The sequence below is a fragment of the Parasteatoda tepidariorum genome, chromosome 2, assembly GCF_982258835.1.
Source record: "Parasteatoda tepidariorum strain Cologne lab strain chromosome 2, Ptep-v5.0, whole genome shotgun sequence".
Classification (NCBI taxonomy): domain Eukaryota; kingdom Metazoa; phylum Arthropoda; class Arachnida; order Araneae; family Theridiidae; genus Parasteatoda; species Parasteatoda tepidariorum.
In genome coordinates this window covers 61,077,129-61,103,336 of record NC_141756.1, presented here as the reverse complement: position 1 = coordinate 61,103,336, position 26,208 = coordinate 61,077,129, and the positions used below count along the sequence as shown (strand labels likewise).

The window sequence follows — 26,208 nt, the reverse complement described above, 5'->3', positions numbered from 1 at the left end:
CGATGACATGCTCTATTGTTGGCTCATGACTGGGGCCAGTTGATCTGGGGCTAGAATGTCCTCGAGGGTTTGTTTAATTATTTGAGTCACAATTTTCCTGCAGGTCAATATAGCGAAGAATTGATGTTCCTCTTCGCAATTATTCATGTGGGTTCCACGAAGTGCCCGGAATCTTGGACAGTAGTAGTGGAAAATTGGGGCTCAAGTCGCAGTCATTGACCCCGAGTCGATGTGGCAGTATACTCATGGGGCTCATGTCGCAGTCATTGACCCCGAGTCGATGTGGCTGTATACTCATGGGGCTCCTGTCGCACTTGGACATTTTTCTGAAATAGAGTGAGATTACGAGATCCCCTCTTTAGATAAAGTTTTATCAAAAGGAAGATTTTTATTATCTCTTCTTTGGAAAGTGGAAGAATTATTTTTATTTTCGGGACTTAGAAATTTTTCGCAAACTAGTATATTTTATTTTGCTTTCAATATTTAAATTAATTTGTGAATTATTATTTTCTTAATTAAGCATTATAATTTCAATGATTTAATTTTAAAAATGAGCCTTCAAAGATTACATTTTTATTAATTTTATACAATATAACTAAAAATTCTAAACTAATTAAATAGTTTCATAATCAGAATGTTTATATTTAATTCGTTTTCTTCAGTGAGTTGATCGCTAATGTGATGAGGAGCGTTTTTTTTTTTTCTTTTCCAGGGACTTAGAAATTTTTCACAAGCTAGTATATTTTTCTTATGTTTCTATTATTTAAATTTATATGTGAATTATTATTTTCCCATTAAAGCATTATAAAAACATTAATTTAATTTCTAAATGAACCCTACTTTAGAGATTAAATTTTTACCAATCTTAAATGATATGTCCAATAATTCTAAACTGATGAAATAGTTTATTAGTCAGAATGTTTGTATTTAATTAGCTGAGATAGTATATATATAATAATCATTCTAAGAGATAACTATACATATTCAGTTGAATAAAAAGGTTTATGTTTTCATTACTTAAATTAATGTTCGAATTATTATTTTCCCCATAAAGCATTATAATAACATTGGTTTAATTTCTAAATGAACCCTTCGTTAGAGATTACATTTTTACCAATTTAAAATTATATGTCTAATAATTCTAAACTGATGAAATAGTTTATTAGTCGGAATGTTTGTATTTAATTAATCGAGATATAATAAATATGTAATAATCATTCTAGATAATATGTAATAGTAAATATGTAATAATCATCGAGATAACTATATATAATCAGTAGAAGAAAATGGTTTATGAGTTCGAAAAAACTTGATGAATTTGTCTACTCATTATCAGTTATATAGTGTAATTATTATTAATTAATATTTTAATGAAAACTCGTTAATTAAGTCACTAAAACTCGTAATTCATATTTTAATGAAAATCCGTTAAAACTCGTTTGATTAAGGCAGTTCTTGGAAATATCGATGAAATACTAGTTTCTTTATCATTAACCTAAGAAAGTTAAGTAAACTCATATCGTCACTCTGTAACTGAAGTTTCCGATAACTATGTCTCGTTTTTAATCATCTGCGTTCCAAAACACTTCAGATTGGTTGTTAATTTGAAGTTAAAAAAATATTCAAAATGTTTGTACTTTGAAAATTTTCAATGTTATTGGTACTTAGAAAATTTCTGAAGTTCATTGTACTTTGCATAACTTTCAAATTGTTTTGAGTTAGAAAAATTTACAATTTTTTATACTTAGAAATACCCCGAAGCTGTGTGAACATATAAAATTATTTTAGTTGATTAATACGGTACCCTGATAGTTATAAATTTTTTTTAAGCTTGATTGGAATTTGAAAAACTTTAAATTCGGATGTATTGTTGGTAGAAAATTTCCGAAGTTGGTTGAACTTTTAATTATTTTTAAATTGTTTCAGCTTTAAAATATTTTCGAAATTTTTGTCCTTAGAAATATTTTGAAATTTTATAAACATGTAAATTTTTGAAGTTGGCAAAAATGTATTTAAGAAGCAGCAGAAGTTTATATTTTAAGTAATTTTTCACTTGCTCCAGCTCAGAAAAATTTTACAATTATATGTAATTGGAAAAATCCTGAAGTTCTTTGAACATAGAAAAGTATTTTAGTAGAAAAGAAACGCGTTTATATAAAATCACAGAAATTTAGTCACGGAAAAAATTCGAAACTGTTTCGGATTTGTAAAATCTTCTAATAATCTGTAGTTTGAAAAACTCAGAATAGGTTTGTTTGTTTTCGAAAAATTCTGATAATGCTTAGAATTAGGAATATTCTGAAGTTGTTGGCCTTTTGAAAAAATCCGAAGTTCTTAAAAACGGGTGAATAAAGAATCGCAGAAGTTTGAAGTGAGAAAGATTTAAGAACTATTACGGTTTTGAAAAATTTTCAAATTATTTGTACTTTGAAAGAGTTCCGAATCAGTTTGTTTTCAAAAATTCTGAAAAAACATAAAATTAGGAAAATTCTGAAGTTTTTAAAAACGGGCACGTAAAGAATCGCAGAAGTTCGAAAAATTTTAAAACTGTTTGTACTTAGAAAATTTCTGATGTTATTGGTACTTAGAAAATTTCTTAATTTGTATGTACTTTGAGCAGCTTTCAAATCGTTCTGACTTTGAAAAATTTTCCAAATTTTTCTGTTTAGAAATATTTTAAAGTTTTGCAGTTGGGAAAAAATAAATCATTCGCAGTTGGGAAAAAATAAAATTATTTAAGAAAGTTGTAAAAGTTTGGTGTTAGAAAAATGTTAGATTTGTTTCGACTTAAAATATTTTTCAAATAATTTGCACTTCGAAAAAATTCCGAAGTTGTTTAAACATAGAAAATTATTTTAGTTGGAAAAAACAAGTATACAAGAGGTAACAGAATATGTTTTTTTTTTTTTTTTTTTTTTTTTTTTTTTTTTCAAATTGTTTTGACTTTGAAATTTTTTAAAATTATTTATACTTTGAAAAAATTTTGAATCTGTTTGTGTTAGAAATATTCTGGAGTTGCATGTACATAAAATTGTTTTTAGTTTGTAAAAAATGACTATATATCTAGCAGCAGGTGTTTGGTCGTGGAAAAGTTTTTGCAATTTGGAAAATTTTTAATTTCTTGGTTTTAAAAAAGTTCTGAAGTTGTTGGTATTTCTAAATTTCTGAAGTTTTTTAAAAACAGGTATATTAAGAATCGCAGATGTTGTAAGTAATACTGTTGTACTGTTTGTAAAAACTGTTTGTACTTTGAAGAATTCTGATGTTGTTGGAACTTAGAAAATTTCTCAAGTTGTTTGCTCTTTAAAAAATTTTAAAATTGTCTTGACTTTGAAAAATTTTAAAATTTTTCGTACTTTGAAAAATTTTTACATTTTCGTACTTTGATAAGTTTCGATGGAAAATTCTGATTTCTTGAAAATTCTGAATTCTTCTTGTTTTGCACTTAGAATTGTTTCTGAATTCTTTGAACATAGAAAACTATTTTAGTTGGGAAAAATGGGTCTATAAGAAGTTGCAGAAGTTTATTTCAAATTGTTTAGACTTCGACAAATTTTCAAATTATTTATACTCTGAAAAATTCTTAATCTGCTGGTTTTAGAAATATTCTGAAATTGTTTGAACCTAGAAAACATTCTTTAGTTTAAAAAAAAAAAAAAACGGATAAATAAAGAGTCGCAAAAGTTTGAAGTCTGAAAAATTTTCAACTTGCTTAGACTTTGAAAAAATATTCAAATAGTTTATACTAAGGAAGATTTCTAAAGCTGAGTGAAGTCTATAAAACGCTTCAAATTTTTGCACTTAAAAATATTCGTGAGTTGTTTAAATGTAGAGTTTTCTTTTCCTTTAAGTTGGAAAAAAACGGATTTATAAGGAGTAGCAGGTGTTTGGACGAGGAAAAATTTTTGAACTGTTTCGACTTTTGAAAGTTGTCAAATTTTTCGTGCTTTGAGAAATTCTGAAGCTTTTGATTTTAGAAAAACTCTGAAGATGTTTAGAATCAGGAAAATTCTGAAGTTCTGAAAAAACGAATAAATAAGGAGTCGCAGAAGTTTGAAGTTAGAAAAAGTTTCAAACTCTGACTACTTTGAAAATTCTGATGTTTTAGGTATTTAGAAAATTCTAAAGTTGTTTTAACCATGAAAAACTTTTTTTTTTTTTTTTTTTTTTTTTGTACTTAGAAATATTCTGAAGATATGTGAATTTGAAAATTTCTGAAGTTGGCAAAAAGAAAATATATATAAGGAGTTGCAGAATTTTAAAGTTAAAAACTTTTTTTAACGTGTATCAACTTTGATAAATTTTCTAATTCTTTGTAATTTGGACAATTCTTAAACTGTTGGTTTTAGAAAAGTTCTGATGTTGTTGGAATACAGAAAATTTTTTGAATGTGAAAAAAAACGGCTATATAACGTATAACAGAAGTTTGCTCTTTGAAAATTTTTCTAATGTTTTGTAATGAGAAGAACTCGGATATGCTCATTACTTAGAGAAATTCAGAAAATGTTTTACCTTTGAATAATTTTCAAATTCTTTCGGCTTTGAAAAATTTTCAAGTCGCTTGTACTTTGTTTAAACATAGAAATTTATCTATGTCGGAAAAAGCAGCTTTATTATGCCTAGCAGAAGTTTGGTCTCGGAAAAGTTTCAATATGTTTCAGCTTAGAATATTTTTCAAATTATTTACACTTGTTGGTACTAAAGCTGTCGGTACTTGAAAAATTTTTTTAAATTGTTTTAAGTTAAAACATTTAAAAAATTTCTTTACCTAAAATTATAATGAAGTTGTTTGCACTTTGAATAATTTCAAATTGCTTTGACTTCGAAAAACTTTAAAATATTTTTTTCTCAGAAATATTCCAAAAATGTTTGAATGTAACACAATTTTTGAAATTGGAAAAAATGGGTATATAACGTGTCATAGATGTTTAATCTAGGAAAATTTTTCAAATTGTTTCGATTTTTGAAATTTTTTTTGAATTGTATGTACTTTGAGAAATTATGAAACTGATGGTATTTTGAAAAAATCTAAAGTTATTTGTACCTAGAAATTTTTTTTATTTGTTTTGATTTAATTTTTTGTTGATACTTTTAATGTTTTTGGTACTCTTAAAAATTCTGAAGCAGTTTGTACTTTGCATAATTTTCAAATTGCTTTAAGATTTACAGAATTTTCAGACTGTCACTACTTAGAATCAAATCTTAAGTTGTGTGAACTTAGAAAAATATTTCGAACCATTTGGACTTCAAAATATTCTGACATTCTTTGAACGAAGAAAACATTTTAAGTTGGAAAAAATGGCTATATACTGAGAGTAATCAGTAATACCTAACCAGTGGGGTTGAATTCTGATCCCTACTAGGGAAGCGGATTGTAGCTTTTGAGTCATTTTCAAATTGTTTTGACTTTAAAAACGTTTTCGAACCATTTGTATTTAGAAATATTTTGCAAATCTTTATACACAGAAATTTATTGAAGTCGGAAAAAAACAGTTCTATAACGAGTAGCAGAAGTTTGGTCTTGAAATGACATTGAATAATTTTCAAATTAGTATATAAGAAGTCGCAGAAATATTTTCAAATTGTTTTGTCATCAAAAAAATTTTCAAAGTGTTTGTACTTGAAAAAAAAAATTTCTGATGTTATCGGAAATTAGAAAATTTCTATAGTTGTTTGTACTTTGAATAATTTCAAATTGTTTAGACTTTCATAAACTTTCAATACTTTTGTTCTTAGAAATAATCTGAAATTGTTTGACCATACACAATTTTTGAAGTTGGAAAAATTAGCAGATAACGACTCATACTTGTTTAGTCTAGGAAAATTTTTCAAATTGCTTCGATTTTTAAACAATTTTCGTAACTTATGTACTTTGAAAAAGTATGAAGCTGATGGTATTTTGAAAAATTTTGAAACTTTTTTGCAAACAGCTTCAGAATTTTTCAAAATACCATCAGCTTCATACTTTTTCAAAGTACATAAGTTACGAAAATTGTTTAAAAATCGAAGCAATTTGAAAAATTTTCCTAGACTAAACAAGTATGAGTCGTTATCTGCTAATTTTTCCAACTTCAAAAATTGTGTATGGTCAAACAATTTCAGATTATTTCTAAGAACAAAAGTATTGAAAGTTTATGAAAGTCTAAACAATTTGAAATTATTCAAAGTACAAACAACTATAGAAATTTTCTAAGTTCCGATAACATCAGAAAATTTTTTTTTCAAGTACAAACACTTTGAAAATTTTTTTGATGACAAAACAATTTGAAAATATTTCTGCGACTTCTTATATACTAATTTGAAAATTATTCAATGTCATTTCAAGACCAAACTTCTGCTACTCGTTATAGAACTGTTTTTTTCCGACTTCAATAAATTTCTGTGTATAAAGATTTGCAAAATATTTCTAAATACAAATGGTTCGAAAACGTTTTTAAAGTCAAAACAATTTGAAAATGACTCAAAAGCTACAATCCGCTTCCCTAGTAGGGATCAGAATTCAACCCCACTGGTTAGGTATTACTGATTACTCTCAGTATATAGCCATTTTTTCCAACTTAAAATGTTTTCTTCGTTCAAAGAATGTCAGAATATTTTGAAGTCCAAATGGTTCGAAATATTTTTCTAAGTTCACACAACTTAAGATTTGATTCTAAGTAGTGACAGTCTGAAAATTCTGTAAATCTTAAAGCAATTTGAAAATTATGCAAAGTACAAACTGCTTCAGAATTTTTAAGAGTACCAAAAACATTAAAAGTATCAACAAAAAATTAAATCAAAACAAATAAAAAAAATTTCTAGGTACAAATAACTTTAGATTTTTTCAAAATACCATCAGTTTCATAATTTCTCAAAGTACATACAATTCAAAAAAAATTTCAAAAATCGAAACAATTTGAAAAATTTTCCTAGATTAAACATCTATGACACGTTATATACCCATTTTTTCCAATTTCAAAAATTGTGTTACATTCAAACATTTTTGGAATATTTCTGAGAAAAAAATATTTTAAAGTTTTTCGAAGTCAAAGCAATTTGAAATTATTCAAAGTGCAAACAACTTCATTATAATTTTAGGTAAAGAAATTTTTTAAATGTTTTAACTTAAAACAATTTAAAAAAATTTTTCAAGTACCGACAGCTTTAGTACCAACAAGTGTAAATAATTTGAAAAATATTCTAAGCTGAAACATATTGAAACTTTTCCGAGGCCAAACTTCTGCTAGGCATAATAAAGCTGCTTTTTCCGACATAGATAAATTTCTATGTTTAAACAAAGTACAAGCGACTTGAAAATTTTTCAAAGCCGAAAGAATTTGAAAATTATTCAAAGGTAAAACATTTTCTGAATTTCTCTAAGTAATGAGCATATCCGAGTTCTTCTCATTACAAAACATTAGAAAAATTTTCAAAGAGCAAACTTCTGTTATACGTTATATAGCCGTTTTTTTTCACATTCAAAAAATTTTCTGTATTCCAACAACATCAGAACTTTTCTAAAACCAACAGTTTAAGAATTGTCCAAATTACAAAGAATTAGAAAATTTATCAAAGTTGATACACGTTAAAAAAAGTTTTTAACTTTAAAATTCTGCAACTCCTTATATATATTTTCTTTTTGCCAACTTCAGAAATTTTCAAATTCACATATCTTCAGAATATTTCTAAGTACAAAAAAAAAAAAAAAAAAAAAAAAGTTTTTCATGGTTAAAACAACTTTAGAATTTTCTAAATACCTAAAACATCAGAATTTTCAAAGTAGTAAGAGTTTGAAACTTTTTCTAACTTCAAACTTCTGCGACTCCTTATTTATTCGTTTTTTCAGAACTTCAGAATTTTCCTGATTCTAAACATCTTCAGAGTTTTTCTAAAATCAAAAGCTTCAGAATTTCTCAAAGCACGAAAAATTTGACAACTTTCAAAAGTCGAAACAGTTCAAAAATTTTTCCTCGTCCAAACACCTGCTACTCCTTATAAATCCGTTTTTTTCCAACTTAAAGGAAAAGAAAACTCTACATTTAAACAACTCACGAATATTTTTAAGTGCAAAAATTTGAAGCGTTTTATAGACTTCACTCAGCTTTAGAAATCTTCCTTAGTATAAACTATTTGAATATTTTTTCAAAGTCTAAGCAAGTTGAAAATTTTTCAGACTTCAAACTTTTGCGACTCTTTATTTATCCGTTTTTTTTTTTTTTTTTAAACTAAAGAATGTTTTCTAGGTTCAAACAATTTCAGAATATTTCTAAAACCAGCAGATTAAGAATTTTTCAGAGTATAAATAATTTGAAAATTTGTCGAAGTCTAAACAATTTGAAATAAACTTCTGCAACTTCTTATAGACCCATTTTTCCCAACTAAAATAGTTTTCTATGTTCAAAGAATTCAGAAACAATTCTAAGTGCAAAACAAGAAGAATTCAGAATTTTCAAGAAATCAGAATTTTCCATCGAAACTTATCAAAGTACGAAAATGTAAAAATTTTTCAAAGTACGAAAAATTTTAAAATTTTTCAAAGTCAAGACAATTTTAAAATTTTTTAAAGAGCAAACAACTTGAGAAATTTTCTAAGTTCCAACAACATCAGAATTCTTCAAAGTACAAACAGTTTTTACAAACAGTACAACAGTATTACTTACAACATCTGCGATTCTTAATATACCTGTTTTTAAAAAACTTCAGAAATTTAGAAATACCAACAACTTCAGAACTTTTTTAAAACCAAGAAATTAAAAATTTTCCAAATTACAAAAACTTTTCCACGACCAAACACCTGCTGCTAGATATATAGTCATTTTTTACAAACTAAAAACAATTTTATGTACATGCAACTCCAGAATATTTCTAACACAAACAGATTCAAAATTTTTTCAAAGTATAAATAATTTTAAAAAATTTCAAAGTCAAAACAATTTGAAAAAAAAAAAAAAAAAAAAAAAAAAAAAAAAAAAAAAAACATATTCTGTTACCTCTTGTATACTTGTTTTTTCCAACTAAAATAATTTTCTATGTTTAAACAACTTCGGAATTTTTTCGAAGTGCAAATTATTTGAAAAATATTTTAAGTCGAAACAAATCTAACATTTTTCTAACACCAAACTTTTACAACTTTCTTAAATAATTTTATTTTTTCCCAACTGCGAATGATTTATTTTTTCCCAACTGCAAAACTTTAAAATATTTCTAAACAGAAAAATTTGGAAAATTTTTCAAAGTCAGAACGATTTGAAAGCTGCTCAAAGTACATACAAATTAAGAAATTTTCTAAGTACCAATAACATCAGAAATTTTCTAAGTACAAACAGTTTTAAAATTTTTCGAACTTCTGCGATTCTTTACGTGCCCGTTTTTAAAAACTTCAGAATTTTCCTAATTTTATGTTTTTTCAGAATTTTTGAAAACAAACTGATTCGGAACTCTTTCAAAGTACAAATAATTTGAAAATTTTTCAAAACCGTAATAGTTCTTAAATCTTTCTCACTTCAAACTTCTGCGATTCTTTATTCACCCGTTTTTAAGAACTTCGGATTTTTTCAAAAGGCCAACAACTTCAGAATATTCCTAATTCTAAGCATTATCAGAATTTTTCGAAAACAAACAAACCTATTCTGAGTTTTTCAAACTACAGATTATTAGAAGATTTTACAAATCCGAAACAGTTTCGAATTTTTTCCGTGACTAAATTTCTGTGATTTTATATAAACGCGTTTCTTTTCTACTAAAATACTTTTCTATGTTCAAAGAACTTCAGGATTTTTCCAATTACATATAATTGTAAAATTTTTCTGAGCTGGAGCAAGTGAAAAATTACTTAAAATATAAACTTCTGCTGCTTCTTAAATACATTTTTGCCAACTTCAAAAATTTACATGTTTATAAAATTTCAAAATATTTCTAAGGACAAAAATTTCGAAAATATTTTAAAGCTGAAACAATTTAAAAATAATTAAAAGTTCAACCAACTTCGGAAATTTTCTACCAACAATACATCCGAATTTAAAGTTTTTCAAATTCCAATCAAGCTTAAAAAAAATTTATAACTATCAGGGTACCGTATTAATCAACTAAAATAATTTTATATGTTCACACAGCTTCGGGGTATTTCTAAGTATAAAAAATTGTAAATTTTTCTAACTCAAAACAATTTGAAAGTTATGCAAAGTACAATGAACTTCAGAAATTTTCTAAGTACCAATAACATTGAAAATTTTCAAAGTACAAACATTTTGAATATTTTTTTAACTTCAAATTAACAACCAATCTGAAGTGTTTTGGAACGCAGATGATTAAAAACGAGACATAGTTATCGGAAACTTCAGTTACAGAGTGACGATATGAGTTTACTTAACTTTCTTAGGTTAATGATAAAGAAACTAGTATTTCATCGATATTTCCAAGAACTGCCTTAATCAAACGAGTTTTAACGGATTTTCATTAAAATATGAATTACGAGTTTTAGTGACTTAATTAACGAGTTTTCATTAAAATATTAATTAATAATAATTACACTATATAACTGATAATGAGTAGACAAATTCATCAAGTTTTTTCGAACTCATAAACCATTTTCTTCTACTGATTATATATAGTTATCTCGATGATTATTACATATTTACTATTACATATTATCTAGAATGATTATTACATATTTATTATATCTCGATTAATTAAATACAAACATTCCGACTAATAAACTATTTCATCAGTTTAGAATTATTAGACATATAATTTTAAATTGGTAAAAATGTAATCTCTAACGAAGGGTTCATTTAGAAATTAAACCAATGTTATTATAATGCTTTATGGGGAAAATAATAATTCGAACATTAATTTAAGTAATGAAAACATAAACCTTTTTATTCAACTGAATATGTATAGTTATCTCTTAGAATGATTATTATATATATACTATCTCAGCTAATTAAATACAAACATTCTGACTAATAAACTATTTCATCAGTTTAGAATTATTGGACATATCATTTAAGATTGGTAAAAATTTAATCTCTAAAGTAGGGTTCATTTAGAAATTAAATTAATGTTTTTATAATGCTTTAATGGGAAAATAATAATTCACATATAAATTTAAATAATAGAAACATAAGAAAAATATACTAGCTTGTGAAAAATTTCTAAGTCCCTGGAAAAGAAAAAAAAAAAACGCTCCTCATCACATTAGCGATCAACTCACTGAAGAAAACGAATTAAATATAAACATTCTGATTATGAAACTATTTAATTAGTTTAGAATTTTTAGTTATATTGTATAAAATTAATAAAAATGTAATCTTTGAAGGCTCATTTTTAAAATTAAATCATTGAAATTATAATGCTTAATTAAGAAAATAATAATTCACAAATTAATTTAAATATTGAAAGCAAAATAAAATATACTAGTTTGCGAAAAATTTCTAAGTCCCGAAAATAAAAATAATTCTTCCACTTTCCAAAGAAGAGATAATAAAAATCTTCCTTTTGATAAAACTTTATCTAAAGAGGGGATCTCGTAATCTCACTCTATTTCAGAAAAATGTCCAAGTGCGACAGGAGCCCCATGAGTATACAGCCACATCGACTCGGGGTCAATGACTGCGACATGAGCCCCATGAGTATACTGCCACATCGACTCGGGGTCAATGACTGCGACTTGAGCCCCAATTTTCCACTACTGACAGTGCTTAAGTAGATGATCGATGTCCTGTCTCACTCCACAGTAAATGCATGAAGCTGATTACTGAATTACTGGCTGAATTACTGAATTACTAGCTGATTACTGAAGCTGATTTTACTTATAATGCACGGTAAGTGTCGATGCATTATACCCTAATTTTCTCCGAAATTTTTTAGTGTACAAAGTAAAACAATAAAATAATGGAATTCGTAATTCAGATATATTAAAATTTATATCTAGCGAAAGATGATGTTCCTTAAGGAGTGGCCAACAAATATGCCCTCATACGCCTGAATTGACGAAATGCCAACCATAAGGTCGCTTGAAAATTTTTTTCTTCATTGAAATAATGATTTTTTTCTTCCAAAAAATAAATTAGTGGTAATTTTTTTAAATTTACACTTTATAATTCATAATTAACCTATTTTATTTGGTTAAAAAATAAAAGCTTTAAAAATTTTAAGTTTCAGTGTAAAATTCTTACCTTATTCTAAGTGGAATAAATGAAGGATATTTATATTAAAAAATGTTTCATCAATAGAAATCGGCAAGATGTTGAGAAAATGTAATCAAGTGTTTTGAAAATAGAAAAGTTAACTTAGTTAACTTAGTCAGATATTGAAGCACTAACGCATGTTTCGTAGTTGAATAATGGTAAAAACACAAACTAAAGGCAAGCATTTTAAATAAGTTGTATATTAATTAACTTATTTAATTAGTCAGATATTAAAATACTAACATATGTTTTCGTAGTTGAATAATGGTAAAAACGCAAACTAAAAGTAAATTTTTAAATAAGTTGTATATTAGTTAACTTAGTCAGATATTGAAGCATTAACAAACGTTTCGTAGTTGAATAATGGTAAAAACGCAAACTAAAAGTAAATTTTTAAATAAGTTGTATATTAGTTAACTTAGTCAGATATTGAAGCATTAACAAACGTTTCGTAGTTGAATAATGGTAAAAACGCAAACTAAAAGTAAATTTTTAAATAAGTTGTATATTAGTTAACTTAGTCAGATATTGAAGCATTAACAAACGTTTCGTAGTTGAATAATGGTAAAAACGCAAACTAAAAGCAAACATTTTAAATTTGTATATTAGTTAACTTATTTTATTAGTCAGATATTGAAATACTAGAACATGTTTTCGTAGTTAAACGTAAAAACACAACTAAAAGTAAACTTTTTAAATAAATGGTGTATTAGTTAACTTATTTAATTAGTCAGATATTAAAACAGTAGCATATGTTTTCGCAGTTGAATAATGGTAAAAATACAAATGAACAGAATTCCTTTAATATGAATTCCTTTATAATACGACACTTTTTCCACATTTAAGCATAAGTAATTACTAAAATAAAAATTCTATTAAATGAATAAAGAATGAGTCATAAAAATATAATAAAATATAATAAAATATAATACATTTGTCTCATAAAAATACAATGCCTTTCGAAGCAATTCATTTCGTGAGATCGTGACATACAAAACATGAAAAAACAGTTGATTAATATCGTTAAGTTAAAAGTAATGAACTGGTGCATGTTAAATAAATTAATTTTCTTATTGAAATTAGATCATACGATTTTTTTTAATAACGTGAAAACTAAAATTTAAAGACTTTATCAGACAACCATAAATTAAGATACAAATTTACAAACTGCAACTTCGCAGAAAATTAAAAACTTAACTTTTTTGTCGTTTTATTTAGTTTTCGACTGAAGTCATCAGCATTTTAAAATTTGATTGAATTGATTTTTTTAAGTTAATTGAAAAATGCATGTAATTGCAAATTTCATTCATCAAAGATAATTCCAAGCAAAAAAAATAATTTTCAATAATTTATTGTTTTTTATTATTTTATTAACTAATAGTCGAAAAATTTTGAATTGTGAAGTATACAGTTTCTTTTTACATCTTTTTAAATAATGTAATTTTTACATGGCAAAATATATAATCTGAGCAAAATCGGTCGAATAGTTACTGAGAAATCAAATTTTAAAAATATGACTTTTTTAAATTTATACTATTCTTCTAGAACTATTCTACCAATATATCACACAAATGTTTTACTTCATTACGTAAAATTATAGTCTTTACAATGATGTAAAAATTTGTATATCTTGCAATTTAAACTTTTTTCGATTATTTTTAAATAAAATATAATAAATATTTACTAAAAGTTATTTTTTGCATAGAATTATCTCGAGATAAACGAATTTTATAATTGTGTTCAAGAATTTTTCGATTCTCTTAAAAAGTTTTCGAGATATGGCAAAATACGAAAAGTTAAAATTAACGTTAAGGGGTCCTAACTTTAGATCGCATTTAGACAAACTATTGGGACGATATTTTCCAGATTACTGTTATCCCCTATATTTTTGGGATCAGAAATCTGAATTCGACAAAAGAAGGTATGTTTATTCAGACAAAATACATTTTTGTATCTGATTTTGTAACTTAAAATATTATCTGTACAAATTAATTGGTATGCTTGTAAAACTATCATCATTTTATGTGCAACTTGCTAAATATTTCTTGTCAGTTTTTTTAAATCCAATTATAGTATATCCAACAACATATTTTATAGTATTACAGGCTATTTTACAGTATTTTATAGCATATTTGAGATAATTAGTAGATAAATAGTTAAAGATAGATAATTGAAGTTTCATAGTTCATTCTTCCAATCCCATTTGTCTGAAAGTTATATTTTTCCTGATTATTATAGGATTACAAAGTTGTTTTTGATTTTTTTTATTATGACAAATGCATGGAAATTTTACTAGTTAAGAAACATACAAATCATTCCTCTTCTTAACTTACATTTTTTAAAGCTTTTTTTAAAGAGAACAATAGTTAATGAATAAAAATTTTATGAGATCAAAATCCCTCATTTAATGTTCAACTATTGTACTTCACGCATAAACTTTCTTGATTGCGTGTATATAACTGTCGAAAAGCGTAGTGTTGAAAGTTAGTAATTGCTATAGAAATAGTAAATGCAGATTTAATGCTAGATTCTTAAAAGAAAAAAAAACAATTTGCATTGTGTTTAACCAGTTTTATAATTATATTTTATAATTATCTCCGGCCATAAAATTGCATTGCTATATTTTTTTCTACACAACGTATGAGCGTGTAAGGAAATTAGACGACAACAAAGTCACTTTAAGTCTTATCTACATTTTATTAAAGTTAAGTTTAAATGGTTTATAATTTTAATCTAAATGATATTTAAAAAAAATCAGTTTTAGATTTTTTAATCAAAAAGCAGTGAAAACAAACTAATAAAAGTTTTTGCCAATTGGGCATTATAATCAGGACTATTTTACACTTCGTCTTTAAGTTTTTACAAGAGGACTTCAAGTCCTGATGATTAAATTAAAATAGGGTTATAGTAGAAAAATGTATTTGAAATTTATCGTGAATCATATCCCATTTCTGTTTCGTAAAGAAATTAAGCTAGATTAAAAATATATCACAATTTCTATGAGCTTTTAAAATGCTTTTGCAACGCAGCATCGTAAAATTATCTTCGTCTGATAAAATTACCATAGATTATGATAATTTTACCAGAATTTTGTTTTCCGTGTATGGATACAAATATCTCTAAGACAGTTGACCATTACAAACATTTCGTAGTATTATACACTCTCATGCAATTCGATTCAACATTGAACCATGACATCGATATTTTAAACCATAATTTTATGCAAATTCAAATTAATAAGAAGTAGAATGAACCATATTTCTGTTTGATACATAGTATTCCATAATTAAATTCAAAACGAAGTTATTTCCGCCGTAAGATGTTTAAATTTGGAGTAATGTTTATGTTACGACAAAGTTGAATTATATTATTAGATTCATTATATTATTAGTGCTACGAAACTTTTAAATATGTAACTACCACTACACTTATTATTAAAGATGATGTAATTGAATTGACATTTACAAGAACACAATGTTATAGCCGCTCATTTCACCTCCGACGCCTCATACCACAACTATCAGCACCAATAATAGTCTTCAATTCCAGCATCTATAGTCTACATCAATAATCCAAAGTACCAATAGTTCACAGCATCAAACACTTTACCAATACTGAAATCCTGACCTATGATACTTCACGTTGACAATCAAACTACAGCCATCCACAGATTACAGAAAGTTGCTCTTATTATTTTCATTTTCTTTCAGTTATACAAGCAAGGTGCTTGTCTCCCTGTGAAACAGATTAACTTTAAGGCCAACAGATGGCGCTCAGACTGAACACATATAATGAATATTAATGTTTTTATTTTGTTTTTAGTTTGATTTCCATAGCTTCGTTAAAGAAGATCGTTTTGTGTAATGTCCGTCCTGTCATTAAATTTGTTATATTGTTAGAATTCGTTTTCTTTTAAAAACAAGCGAAGAAGATTTGCAGTAGCGAAGTCTGGTAAATAGATAAGATCCAGGTAGGAAAGAATAATTGAACTTTTTTCTATTCTATTTCTTTACCCTGTAACAGCCACCTCATAGACTGCTGAACTCAAACTGTCTTTTATTGTAACTTTTTATACTATTTAATGATGTATGGGATATGGGCCTTCTGCGCGGCCCAGGTGACCAATTTTTTATCAATAAATAAAGAAAGAAAGAACACCATGTTTTAAAAACTGAATTTTTTAAATACTATTTTTGTGTATTAGAGCGTTTTATTAGCTCATAGTATTTAAATTACACATTAGAGATTTTGAAGCCCTCTGAACTGTCATCAATCCTACTATTGAGTTAGTTAGTTTGAATCATACTATCGAAACTTTTAAAACATGATTCAATTCAATATTTTGTAAGGTAGGAGAAAGTTTATGCCGAGTTATTTTGTTATCAAGAAAAAAAAAGTTTTTTTAACAGTATATAATTGTTATTTATATCAGTTGATTCTCAAGAAAAACTTAAGACATGAACGCCAATCTGACTTGATTAAAAAAACATCGACACTGTTATGAATTTCTCGGAAAAAATTATTATTAAAAAAAAATATTTAATTTTCATTTTATTATATTAAAAAAAAAACAGGAAAACAGCCGCCAATAAAATGGTTTTCAAACTGCAAAATTTGAGAAAAATCATTTATTATCCGATTTCACCTGATACGGTAAGCAATCTTTTATCGTCTGACTAGGCCCACCTAAAGAAGCCACCTAGTTTTTTGCAGCTGGATACATACCACAGCCGAAAGGACTAACCTTTCACTCTCATAACCGTCAAAACGGAAGATTTGAATCCCAGCATTGACTCCGCAGTATCTCACCCATTCCCTTCAACACTTAAAGAGTTTCCAGTGTCCTGTACTCCGCAATTTGAGACCCGGGACTGTTAGAATACGATACTATCATTCATAGATGGTATAACCATAAAACTGCTTAACCCCAAAAAAATCTAGTATTTCCCATTTGTTACGATAGATTAAACAACCAGATAAACTAATTAAACCATATTCCACGGATTATTTGATAAAACACTACTCAACCACAGCCTAACTCCAATGCTCATTACCTAACGAAAGGCTTAGCTCCAATGTCCATTTAAATTTCCTTTTTTTTACAGTTTTGAAACCATGCCAGTTGTAAATGGTTTCAAAATCGTAAAGTAAAAAATGCTCTTTACCGTAAACTTTACGGTTAATTGGATGGGCAGACTGCTACTGGTTATTTTTCCGTAATTTCGGAATGAAAAAGAACGAATGTATACAACAATAGTTTAATATCTTATGCATAACAACAATAAAATATTAAAACGTAAATTGAATTTCTAAATTTTTGTTAAGAAAGATAGAATTGTTGAAGATTTTAGGATGTTTTACTACAGATTTGAAATCTTGTAAGATATTTTCAAGTTTTTCATATTCTTGTTTTTAAATTTTTCCTTTAAAATAGGTATTTAAATTTTTTATTGTTTTATTGTCAGTTCAATTTAAAACTCATAATACTTATGTTTCTAAAAAAATGTGATAGATGATGTTCTCTTATACTGAGAAAATATTTTAACAGTTTTATTGAAAGAATTAGAAAAAAAAGAAAGCTGCTTTTTAAAATTTTTAATTATGTAAAAAAAAATAAAAAATAGTTAAAATATTCTTGAAAGATTATAAGGGTAATAGTAGATAAATAAAATTTCTTCATTTTACAATCTTTTATTTTTCTGGGTGCGTTTTTTTTATTTTCTATGTTTTTAAGAAAGCTTCAGTAAAAAATACATAACTTCTAATAATATCTTAAGCTTGCAAATAAGAAACCCCAAAAATGCTTGTATCAAAAGGGTATAAATTTTTATTGTATAGAAACTGGATTTAATTGCGAAATAAATCCAGTTTGAAATGCAAAATAATTGTAAAACAAATATTTGAGCAGCCGTTAACTGAATATTTTTTGAAGAAGACAGGAATCTGTAGACTCAAATCTTTCTCTGATTGAACTACCTTGTTATTAATGCAAAACGAAACTTCAGAAATCTAAACATAATTTCGAACGAAATATTGTATTTCTTTCATAAATACGGAAATTTAAACAAAAATAAAACACGTCAAAGAAGCTTATTAGATGGTAGATTAGAATAAGGCATCGCGTTCTTTTTTAAAGGAAAAAAAAAGAAATTACATTAAAAAAATTTTTCTGTGCATGATTTTGTCTTTTATAATATATAATGCGTGTTAAAAATGCACTCACTTAATGACCTCGGTCATTTTCCTTTTACCGCATTAAGAAACAAAAGGGTAAAAAATGGACTATCGTTATCAGAGTCAATGCTCTTCTTCGTGGAATGAAATAGGCGGAAAAACAACTCAAGAAAACTTCATACTGGACAAAACATGAGTTTTTTTTATTATAATGGATAAGGCTCTTAATTGTTTACCAGAAGTAATTTCTAGCATCCAAAAAGAGTAAAAAAAAAATTCTATGTCAGCTGTTCTGGCTGCAATGCTGGAAATGTTGAAGCATATTAAAATACAATAACACTTAAATTTTCTACAACTTCACCGAGTAAAATATATGGTTAAAACCACCAGAATATGGGAAAATTTCTAACTGGTGTTTCTAACTCCATGAGAATCTCGGTAATATTTTCCGAAGATTTTTGGTAAAATTAACATTAAAATACAGTTTTATAGTACGTGATAAAATGAGTTTAAATAGGGTTGGTTGGTTCTAATGCCACTTGCCACACGGGCAAGCCTGCTTGGTGAAACCCAGCAAGTTTAAGGCAGAGTGTGCGATTCTTGTTTTACAGGGGTGCCATCTATGGCCGAGAATTCGACTTCTACCACATCATACGTCGCACCTGTTTATAAGGCGGACCCACTAATTCCTCCACAGATCGTAATTTTGATCTGAATCAGAGAATGATCGAGACGCCCGGTGGCTGAGCGGTAGCGGTTCGCGCTGTCGTGCCACAGGTCCCTGGTTTGATCCTCGGGCCGGGCAAGGTTGACTCAGCCCTTCATCCCTTCAGCGGGTCGATAAATGAGTACCAAGCATGCTTGGAACCTAAACACTGGGGGTTCCGTGTTCGGCTGACCATCTGACCGGAACATCTGGTCCTGCACCCCAGAGTCCAAGAAAACTGAGATGGGCACAGTAGATCTTGGCCCTCTATGGGCAGTCGTGCTGCTGAGTTTTTAGTTTTAGAGAATGATCGATCTCCAGTCCAGTACCCCCAGAGGTATTGATTTGTTATGGGAACATGGAGGACTTTGCGACTAGACAGAATTTTAACGTGCATCAGTCACCAACTACACGGGGAGTCTTCGGCCGGCGGGGTTCGAACCCACGAACTCTCGGACATGGACCCAGCGCCCTACCGACCAGGCTATCCTGGTAAAATTTGGTAATGCAGCAGCTTTAATAGGGTGCGAACTTGAGAGAATTATTATTGTTCTTCCTAAATTTGATTATGTAATACGTATTATTCATTTTTAACGAAAACATCATTTTAACTTCACTTTAAACAGTATCATGATTCAAGGTATCGATATTATGGCTTATTGTTGAATTTTGAATGCATTTTTCGGAGAGTGAATATAACTTTAAAATCATGTAAAGTTTAGAAACTTATTATCGTTCTACGTAAACTTGTTTAAATAATTCCTATTATTCCTTTATAGAGAAAGATGATTTAATTTAACACTTTATGACGTCTCATAACTCAAGGTATCAATTTTATAGTTTAATGTTCAATCATTTTTCTGAGAGTGAGCATCAACTTTAATGTAGTGCAAAAGTGAGAGGCATTGTTATTGCTCTTCTTAAACTTCATTATATAATATTTATTATTCTTTTAGAACGAAAATATGATGTAACTTCACTCTTATGGTATTCCGCATTATGGTACTAGGTATCAATAGTATAACCTCAACGTGGTGTAAAATTTAGACATATTCTCCTTTAACTTGATTACATAATACTTAATATTCTTTTTGAACGAAAACATGATTTAATTAAACAAATTTTTATTTATAGCATTATGGTTCAACTTTCTATGATTTTCTTCTGAGAATGTAGTTACTAATAAGAGTTTATAGGAGTAACGTTATTTTGTTTTATATAATATGATAAATGATAAAAAAATGAAGTCCAGGCTTAATAAATAGCAAAAAATAAGTTAATTTCAAAAAAATCTCGATAATAATCTATAATGTAATGTTTAAAAATAAAAATCGCCTATCTATTAAGTATCACATGACACGGAAATGTATGACTTTTATTAAAAGATTTCACTAAATAACTAATAATAAGAAAACTGACAAATTTGTATACGTTTTATTAAAAGGAAATAAAACAAAACTATACAAAAGAAATTTCTCTTACAAAGAATATAAATTTCCCTAACAGAAGAAATACGAAAAAAATGTGACTCAAAAAACTTTTTGTAAATTGTATGACCCTGAGAAACACATTGACAAACGAGTAATTTTACATAATACAAACATCACATCACATACAAATATCACATCAAACAAACATCACTGAGGAGTTAATAAATTTTGTTGTTACGATTTATTCAATGAATTCATTGTACTTATTCTTTATATTTCTATGATTGTACCGTAATTATAGTGTTTAAAATTTACCTTGAAGTGCATTATTTCTTGTGATTTTGTTCCTCGACTGCAACTTTGAACAAAGCAATACTGTATAATGACATAAAGAAGAAAAAAAATTAACACTAATTCAACACTTTTAAATGCTGAATTCATGTGAAATCTGTGCCTTATACAAACTATTATGCCCTGGGTTCAAATGGACAACTTGTTTATCTTTATAATAACAGACTACACTGCAAAAATTCACTGTTAAATTACGTTAAAATGTACCGGCCTTCACCGTAAAATCCATCGCAGTAAAAATTACCGTAAAATCCATTTTCACCGTAAATTTAACAGAACATAAATTCTAATATATTGTTATTTTTAAAGTAATGTTTGCTGTGAAGTCAGCACCTGTAATTCAAATCATATTACTATAAATATTACTTTGAAAGATACGATATAAAATTTTGTGATGACAACGGATTTTATGGTAAAATGTATTTAATGGATGTTGCACACAGGTTGTTAACACTATTAACCGTAATTTAATCCGGAACTTTTTACAGTGTTTCTCCTGTAAAATGGTTGAGAAACATATAATGTCATATTTTTTATAAAAAGCAAAATAATATTGTCCTCAATTTAAAAAAATTATATGTTTTTTTCTTGTCATGTTTCAAAATTGTAACATGGATGCTAAATTTAAAAAGAAAATTAACTGAATTATACTTGCAATTAAGAATGCAGCTGTAAAACATGCAATTAAGAATTAAGTATGAAAAACTTTGTTTTTTAACAAATACGTAGTTACATATATTTTGCACATTATAGTTAACAAAGATGGCACACATTACGAACATTATTTACTTCAATTTTCATAAATTCATAAATTTCATAATTCATTCAAATATTCAAACATTTCATAATTTCATAAATCATTCATAAATTTCATAAATTAAAAAATTTCATAATTAAAAAACTTTATAATTAAAAAATTTCCATTGAAAAAACAAAGAAAAAAACTCAATTGAGAGAGCAGTTCTGTATTGTTTTTTTCTACCTTGAGAAAATTCTCTAATAATTGTGAAAAAGTTACGCATGAAATTTATTAGTTAAAACTTATGATATTGAAAAAATAACCTATGAAAACTTATAATTAACCTATTAAAACTAAAATAAAAGCGGTTAGTATGGTATTGAATGTGTACTTGACAATGAAAAGCAATGTATAACGTAAAAAGTGAAGCAAAAACGTTACAGAACATTGACCAAAAAAATTTAAAGCTTTAAAATGTCACAATTATGTATCGCAATTGAATTTTTTTTCTTTTGCTAAAACAATTAGGTATGGTGAATAATTTTTAAACTAATCGTTAAGAATCGCCTTTTTTTTCTTCCTATTTTACATTTTACGCCTGATTGTAAGCTTTCGGATATTCTTAAAGTAAAAATATATCTATAGTTTTTAACTAAATAAATAAATAAACAAAATAAATAGTTAATAAACAACATAAATAAATGAACAAAATAAATAGTTAATAAACAAAATAAATAAATAATATTAATATAGTAGTTGCAAAATTGCTGTAGAATTTTTAAAATTATGTGATTGCATATTTAAAACTCCTCAAAGAGTTAAGCAACTTTTATTAACAATGTTAGTTTGTAAATATTATCAGTTGAAACATTGTAACACCAAAATAAATACATAAGCCTTTCTCTTCAAATATTGCCACGTGGTGAAACGGCCTTAACCATCTTTAGAAAGTATACATGTCTTCTGCCCCAGTCTTCTTTACCGATTGGTCAAGGTGCTGATGAACTTGTAGCCAGAAAATAAACAGGTCATTTCATCTTTCGTAGACTAGGTCTAGGTTGGTCATAGGTTAATGATGATATTTTATCTAATCTATTGCACTATCATAAGTTCAAAATGAAGAACTGAAGTGTGAATATTGCATTTATTATATTTGTTAAAAAAAATAAATAAATATTATATTTTTGGATTTATTTTATGGGTTAAATGTTCAATCGTGCATATATGTGTTTCAGATTCAGAATAATTTTTGGTGCATCTTGTACAAAGCAATGGTGTAGCTGAAAAGTGCCAGTTTGATGTTTCGATTCTTTAATCTTATTTTTTCCTGTATTAAATAATTTCTTTCTTTTAAAGCTAAATTTCTTCATAGAGACATCAAGTTCTTGTGTTTAAAGTCGCATATATTTCTGTTGCAATGTTTCGAAAAATTGTCTTTCTTTAAGATTTTCAATTATAATATAAATAAAATTTGTAAAACTTTGAGAATTTGCGTTATACTTAAACAACTTAGCGTGAGCGTGCTAAACTTTGTGAAAACTTTAGAAAGGCGCTAATTTTCAATTTTCTTTTCTTCTTTTTGTTCAATTAAAATCTTAAAAATGCTCGCTTTTAAAAGAATTTTTTTACCTTTTATGTTAATTTGAAAATATATATGACTTTAATATTTAGTACTTAAACCTATTTCTGTGCATTGAAATCTTTTATTGCTACATATATTTAAAGAGGGGAAATGAATTTAAACTAAAAGTAAGATGACGGCAGATTGTCTTAAAAACAGTATTTTATTTATTTATTTATAAATAAATAAATAAAAAATTTCTTGATTTTTTTTCATTTATTAACAGTTATATGTCTGTGCACGACTGGAATAAAAAAAATTATTACGAAAATCTGTTAAATATTTTGTATTAATTATTGTTTTGATGCTTAATTTTTTAAAAACTGTGCTTTAAAATGCTTTTGAGAATCGCTGGTTTTAATACATATATAGAATTAAATACCTTTTTATTTGTGAGTTTTCTTGAGGAATGTTAAATATAAATTCATTACATAAGATTTAATTTAATACAATTAAAGCTATATTTTTAAATTCTTTTTTGACATTTCTACGGTTTTAAATACTGATTTACTTGCTACTATTTCAAATTATATTTTTCAATCAGTTATTTTGATTAGCAGATAGAGAAACAGATAGAGAAACAAAGAGGAAAGAAGACTTATACTTAGAAGGCGAAGACTTATACTTAGAAAGAAGACGTATACAACATCTTATTTAACATAATACTTAGCATTGCAATAAGAGTTAAAATATTTAAATCGCAGTTTCATAAAAATTTAAAATCAAATTATAAATATTAATTGTTTTTTTAAAAATTTGATTTTCTAAGCTTGTTCATAAGTTTATTAATCCAATCATATTATTCATTTAATATTTTAGCTGAGCGATTAATATTTTTATGTATATGAAACTTTTAAATTTTTGTATTCCTAATTGGTATTGAGCATTATTAAAATTAAGGCACGCTTCGTTTCTGAAAATTATGTTTCTTTCTCTTTTTATAACTAAAATTCAACTAATAACAAATTTCAAAAGCAGACATTTCATAAAAGCGGATCATATATTATATTTTAATCTTACTTGAGCTAAATTGATTGTTAGATTTGTTTCATAGCTTCTTCCTACTATTACAGCTTATTTGTGATTCTTTTCTAAATAAATTTCGTGATAGATATATTGGCGCCATCTACTAATAGTGAGCAAAACTTAACATGTTTTGGTGAAAGCAATTTATTAAAATTATTAGCAATAAAAATACTTAAAAAAAAACACTGATATTTTTGAACTGAAATTCAATTAATAACACATTTCAAAGGCTCACATTTCATAAAAGTGGATTACATATTATATTTTAGTTTTACTTGAGCTAAATTGATTATTAGATTTGTTTCTTCCTTCAGTTTATTTGTGATTCTCTTCCAAAAACTTTTTGTCAAATTTAGTGGCGCCATCTATTAATAAGAAGAAAAACTTAAAATGATTAGTATAAGCAATTTATTAGAATTATTAGGTACTAATACTTAAGGGATTAAGGGAATAAAAATAAATAAATAAATAAATAAATAAAAAAGCACTGAATTTTTTATCTACTGAGACCCGTAAAAAAGTTTAAAGTTAAAGACTAAAATTAGATCTTTCCCCGAAAAATATTATAATAAATAAATAATAAATAAATAAGAAAGCAGCACTAATTACTTATAAAAGAAACTACAAATGTTAAAAATTCGACATCGATGAAATAAAGGACCTGAGTTTAAATCACAATGTGAGGAGTATTTTGTTAACTCCAGCTATGTCATATTAGTCTGAACATTATAAAGATTGTAATAATGTCCTTTTAAATTTAGAAGTTCTTGGTGGGTACCTCTCTCTACAATTTTCCCTTTGTAAATTACAGCTATTGTGTCTGCATTTTGAATTGTAGAGAGTCTATGAGCTATAATAAGGCATGTGCGTCCACTACTTGCTTTGTCTAATGCTTCTTGCACAACCTATAATATAATAGAAATATATCTAAGCATTCTAAAATTTTATATAAGTCACTTTTTGTGTAGTTTTCACCTTACTTACACAGTTTGTTATTAACAAATTAGTAACTAATTTTGTTTGATAATCTTATTTAATTTTTCTTGTGGACAATTATATTATAATATACTTTTTACACGATCTTTGATAATTAATCAGTGTAAATATTTTAAAAAAATAACAAGTAACTTTTTGTGTTATGTGATTTGTTCCAATCCAGATGACAAGGAAACACTTGGATGAAGTATTGGGAGAAATTTGCTCTTGTAGAAAACTTTCTGAGGGACCTAATGCGCATTGTGTTACAACCTAAAACGGTTAGCCTGCTGGTAAAGGAACTCTAACCCATGATCCGTCCACTGATTTTAAGTCAGCATTGTGGTCGGTGCGAGCCGGGTGCGGAATTCGCAGCTACCAGCCATCGCTGGGATTCAACACCGGGTTACCTCGCGGCGAGTGGAGCGTTCTATCCGCTGAGCCATCACGGTTCATAGTTTCAAAATTGATAAAATTATTAGAACTGGAAGGCATTTAATAAAAAATTTGGAGCAAGTCAATGCACTAGCTCTTGAAAACAAAGGGCTATCAGAAGGCCAAGAAGCCTTATTAACTACGGTAAGTGAGTCATGAAACACAGAAAGATCCTCTAGATATGACTCGCTTGATTTTAGATAGTTTTCTAAATTTAAACTTTAAATGCTATCTTGATGTAATTATACTATTTACTAATTTAGATGGTAAAAATTTCGAATTTTGATGCGATACTGAAAGTAATTTCGATTTTAGATTTGGTTCTACTTTTGTAATACTTTTTGACTGTAAATGTGTAAAGAAAGATGGTTCGGCCGTCTTTCAGTCCGAAATCGGTAGAATAGATTGGATGCGTCAGCAAGCTCTGCTTTCTGTGTTTCCTGGTCTTGACCAGGTAGACTTCTTAAATTGTCCTGTGGGCTTGAACCGAGTTGCTCGCAGGTATCTTTTCTATATCCAGATAAATTGTGTTGATCACATGCTTGACTCGGGACCGTGAGCTGACGAGTCTGCAATTACTTGGT

At 27.1% G+C, this 26,208-nt stretch overlaps 1 protein-coding gene across 1 annotated transcript in view; it reads right to left on the bottom strand.

The window, feature by feature from the left end:
• Positions 1 to 23,366: 23,366 nt before the first annotated feature.
• Positions 23,367 to 26,208, bottom strand: part of LOC107442799 (ATP-dependent translocase ABCB1) — a 56,836-nt gene continuing 53,994 nt past the window's right edge. Inside the window, exon 26 of the mRNA XM_087157411.1 lies at positions 23,367 to 25,119. Coding sequence (XP_087013537.1) covers positions 24,919 to 25,119 — 201 coding nt within the window. The 3' untranslated portion in view covers positions 23,367 to 24,918. The remainder of the gene's footprint in view (positions 25,120 to 26,208) is intronic.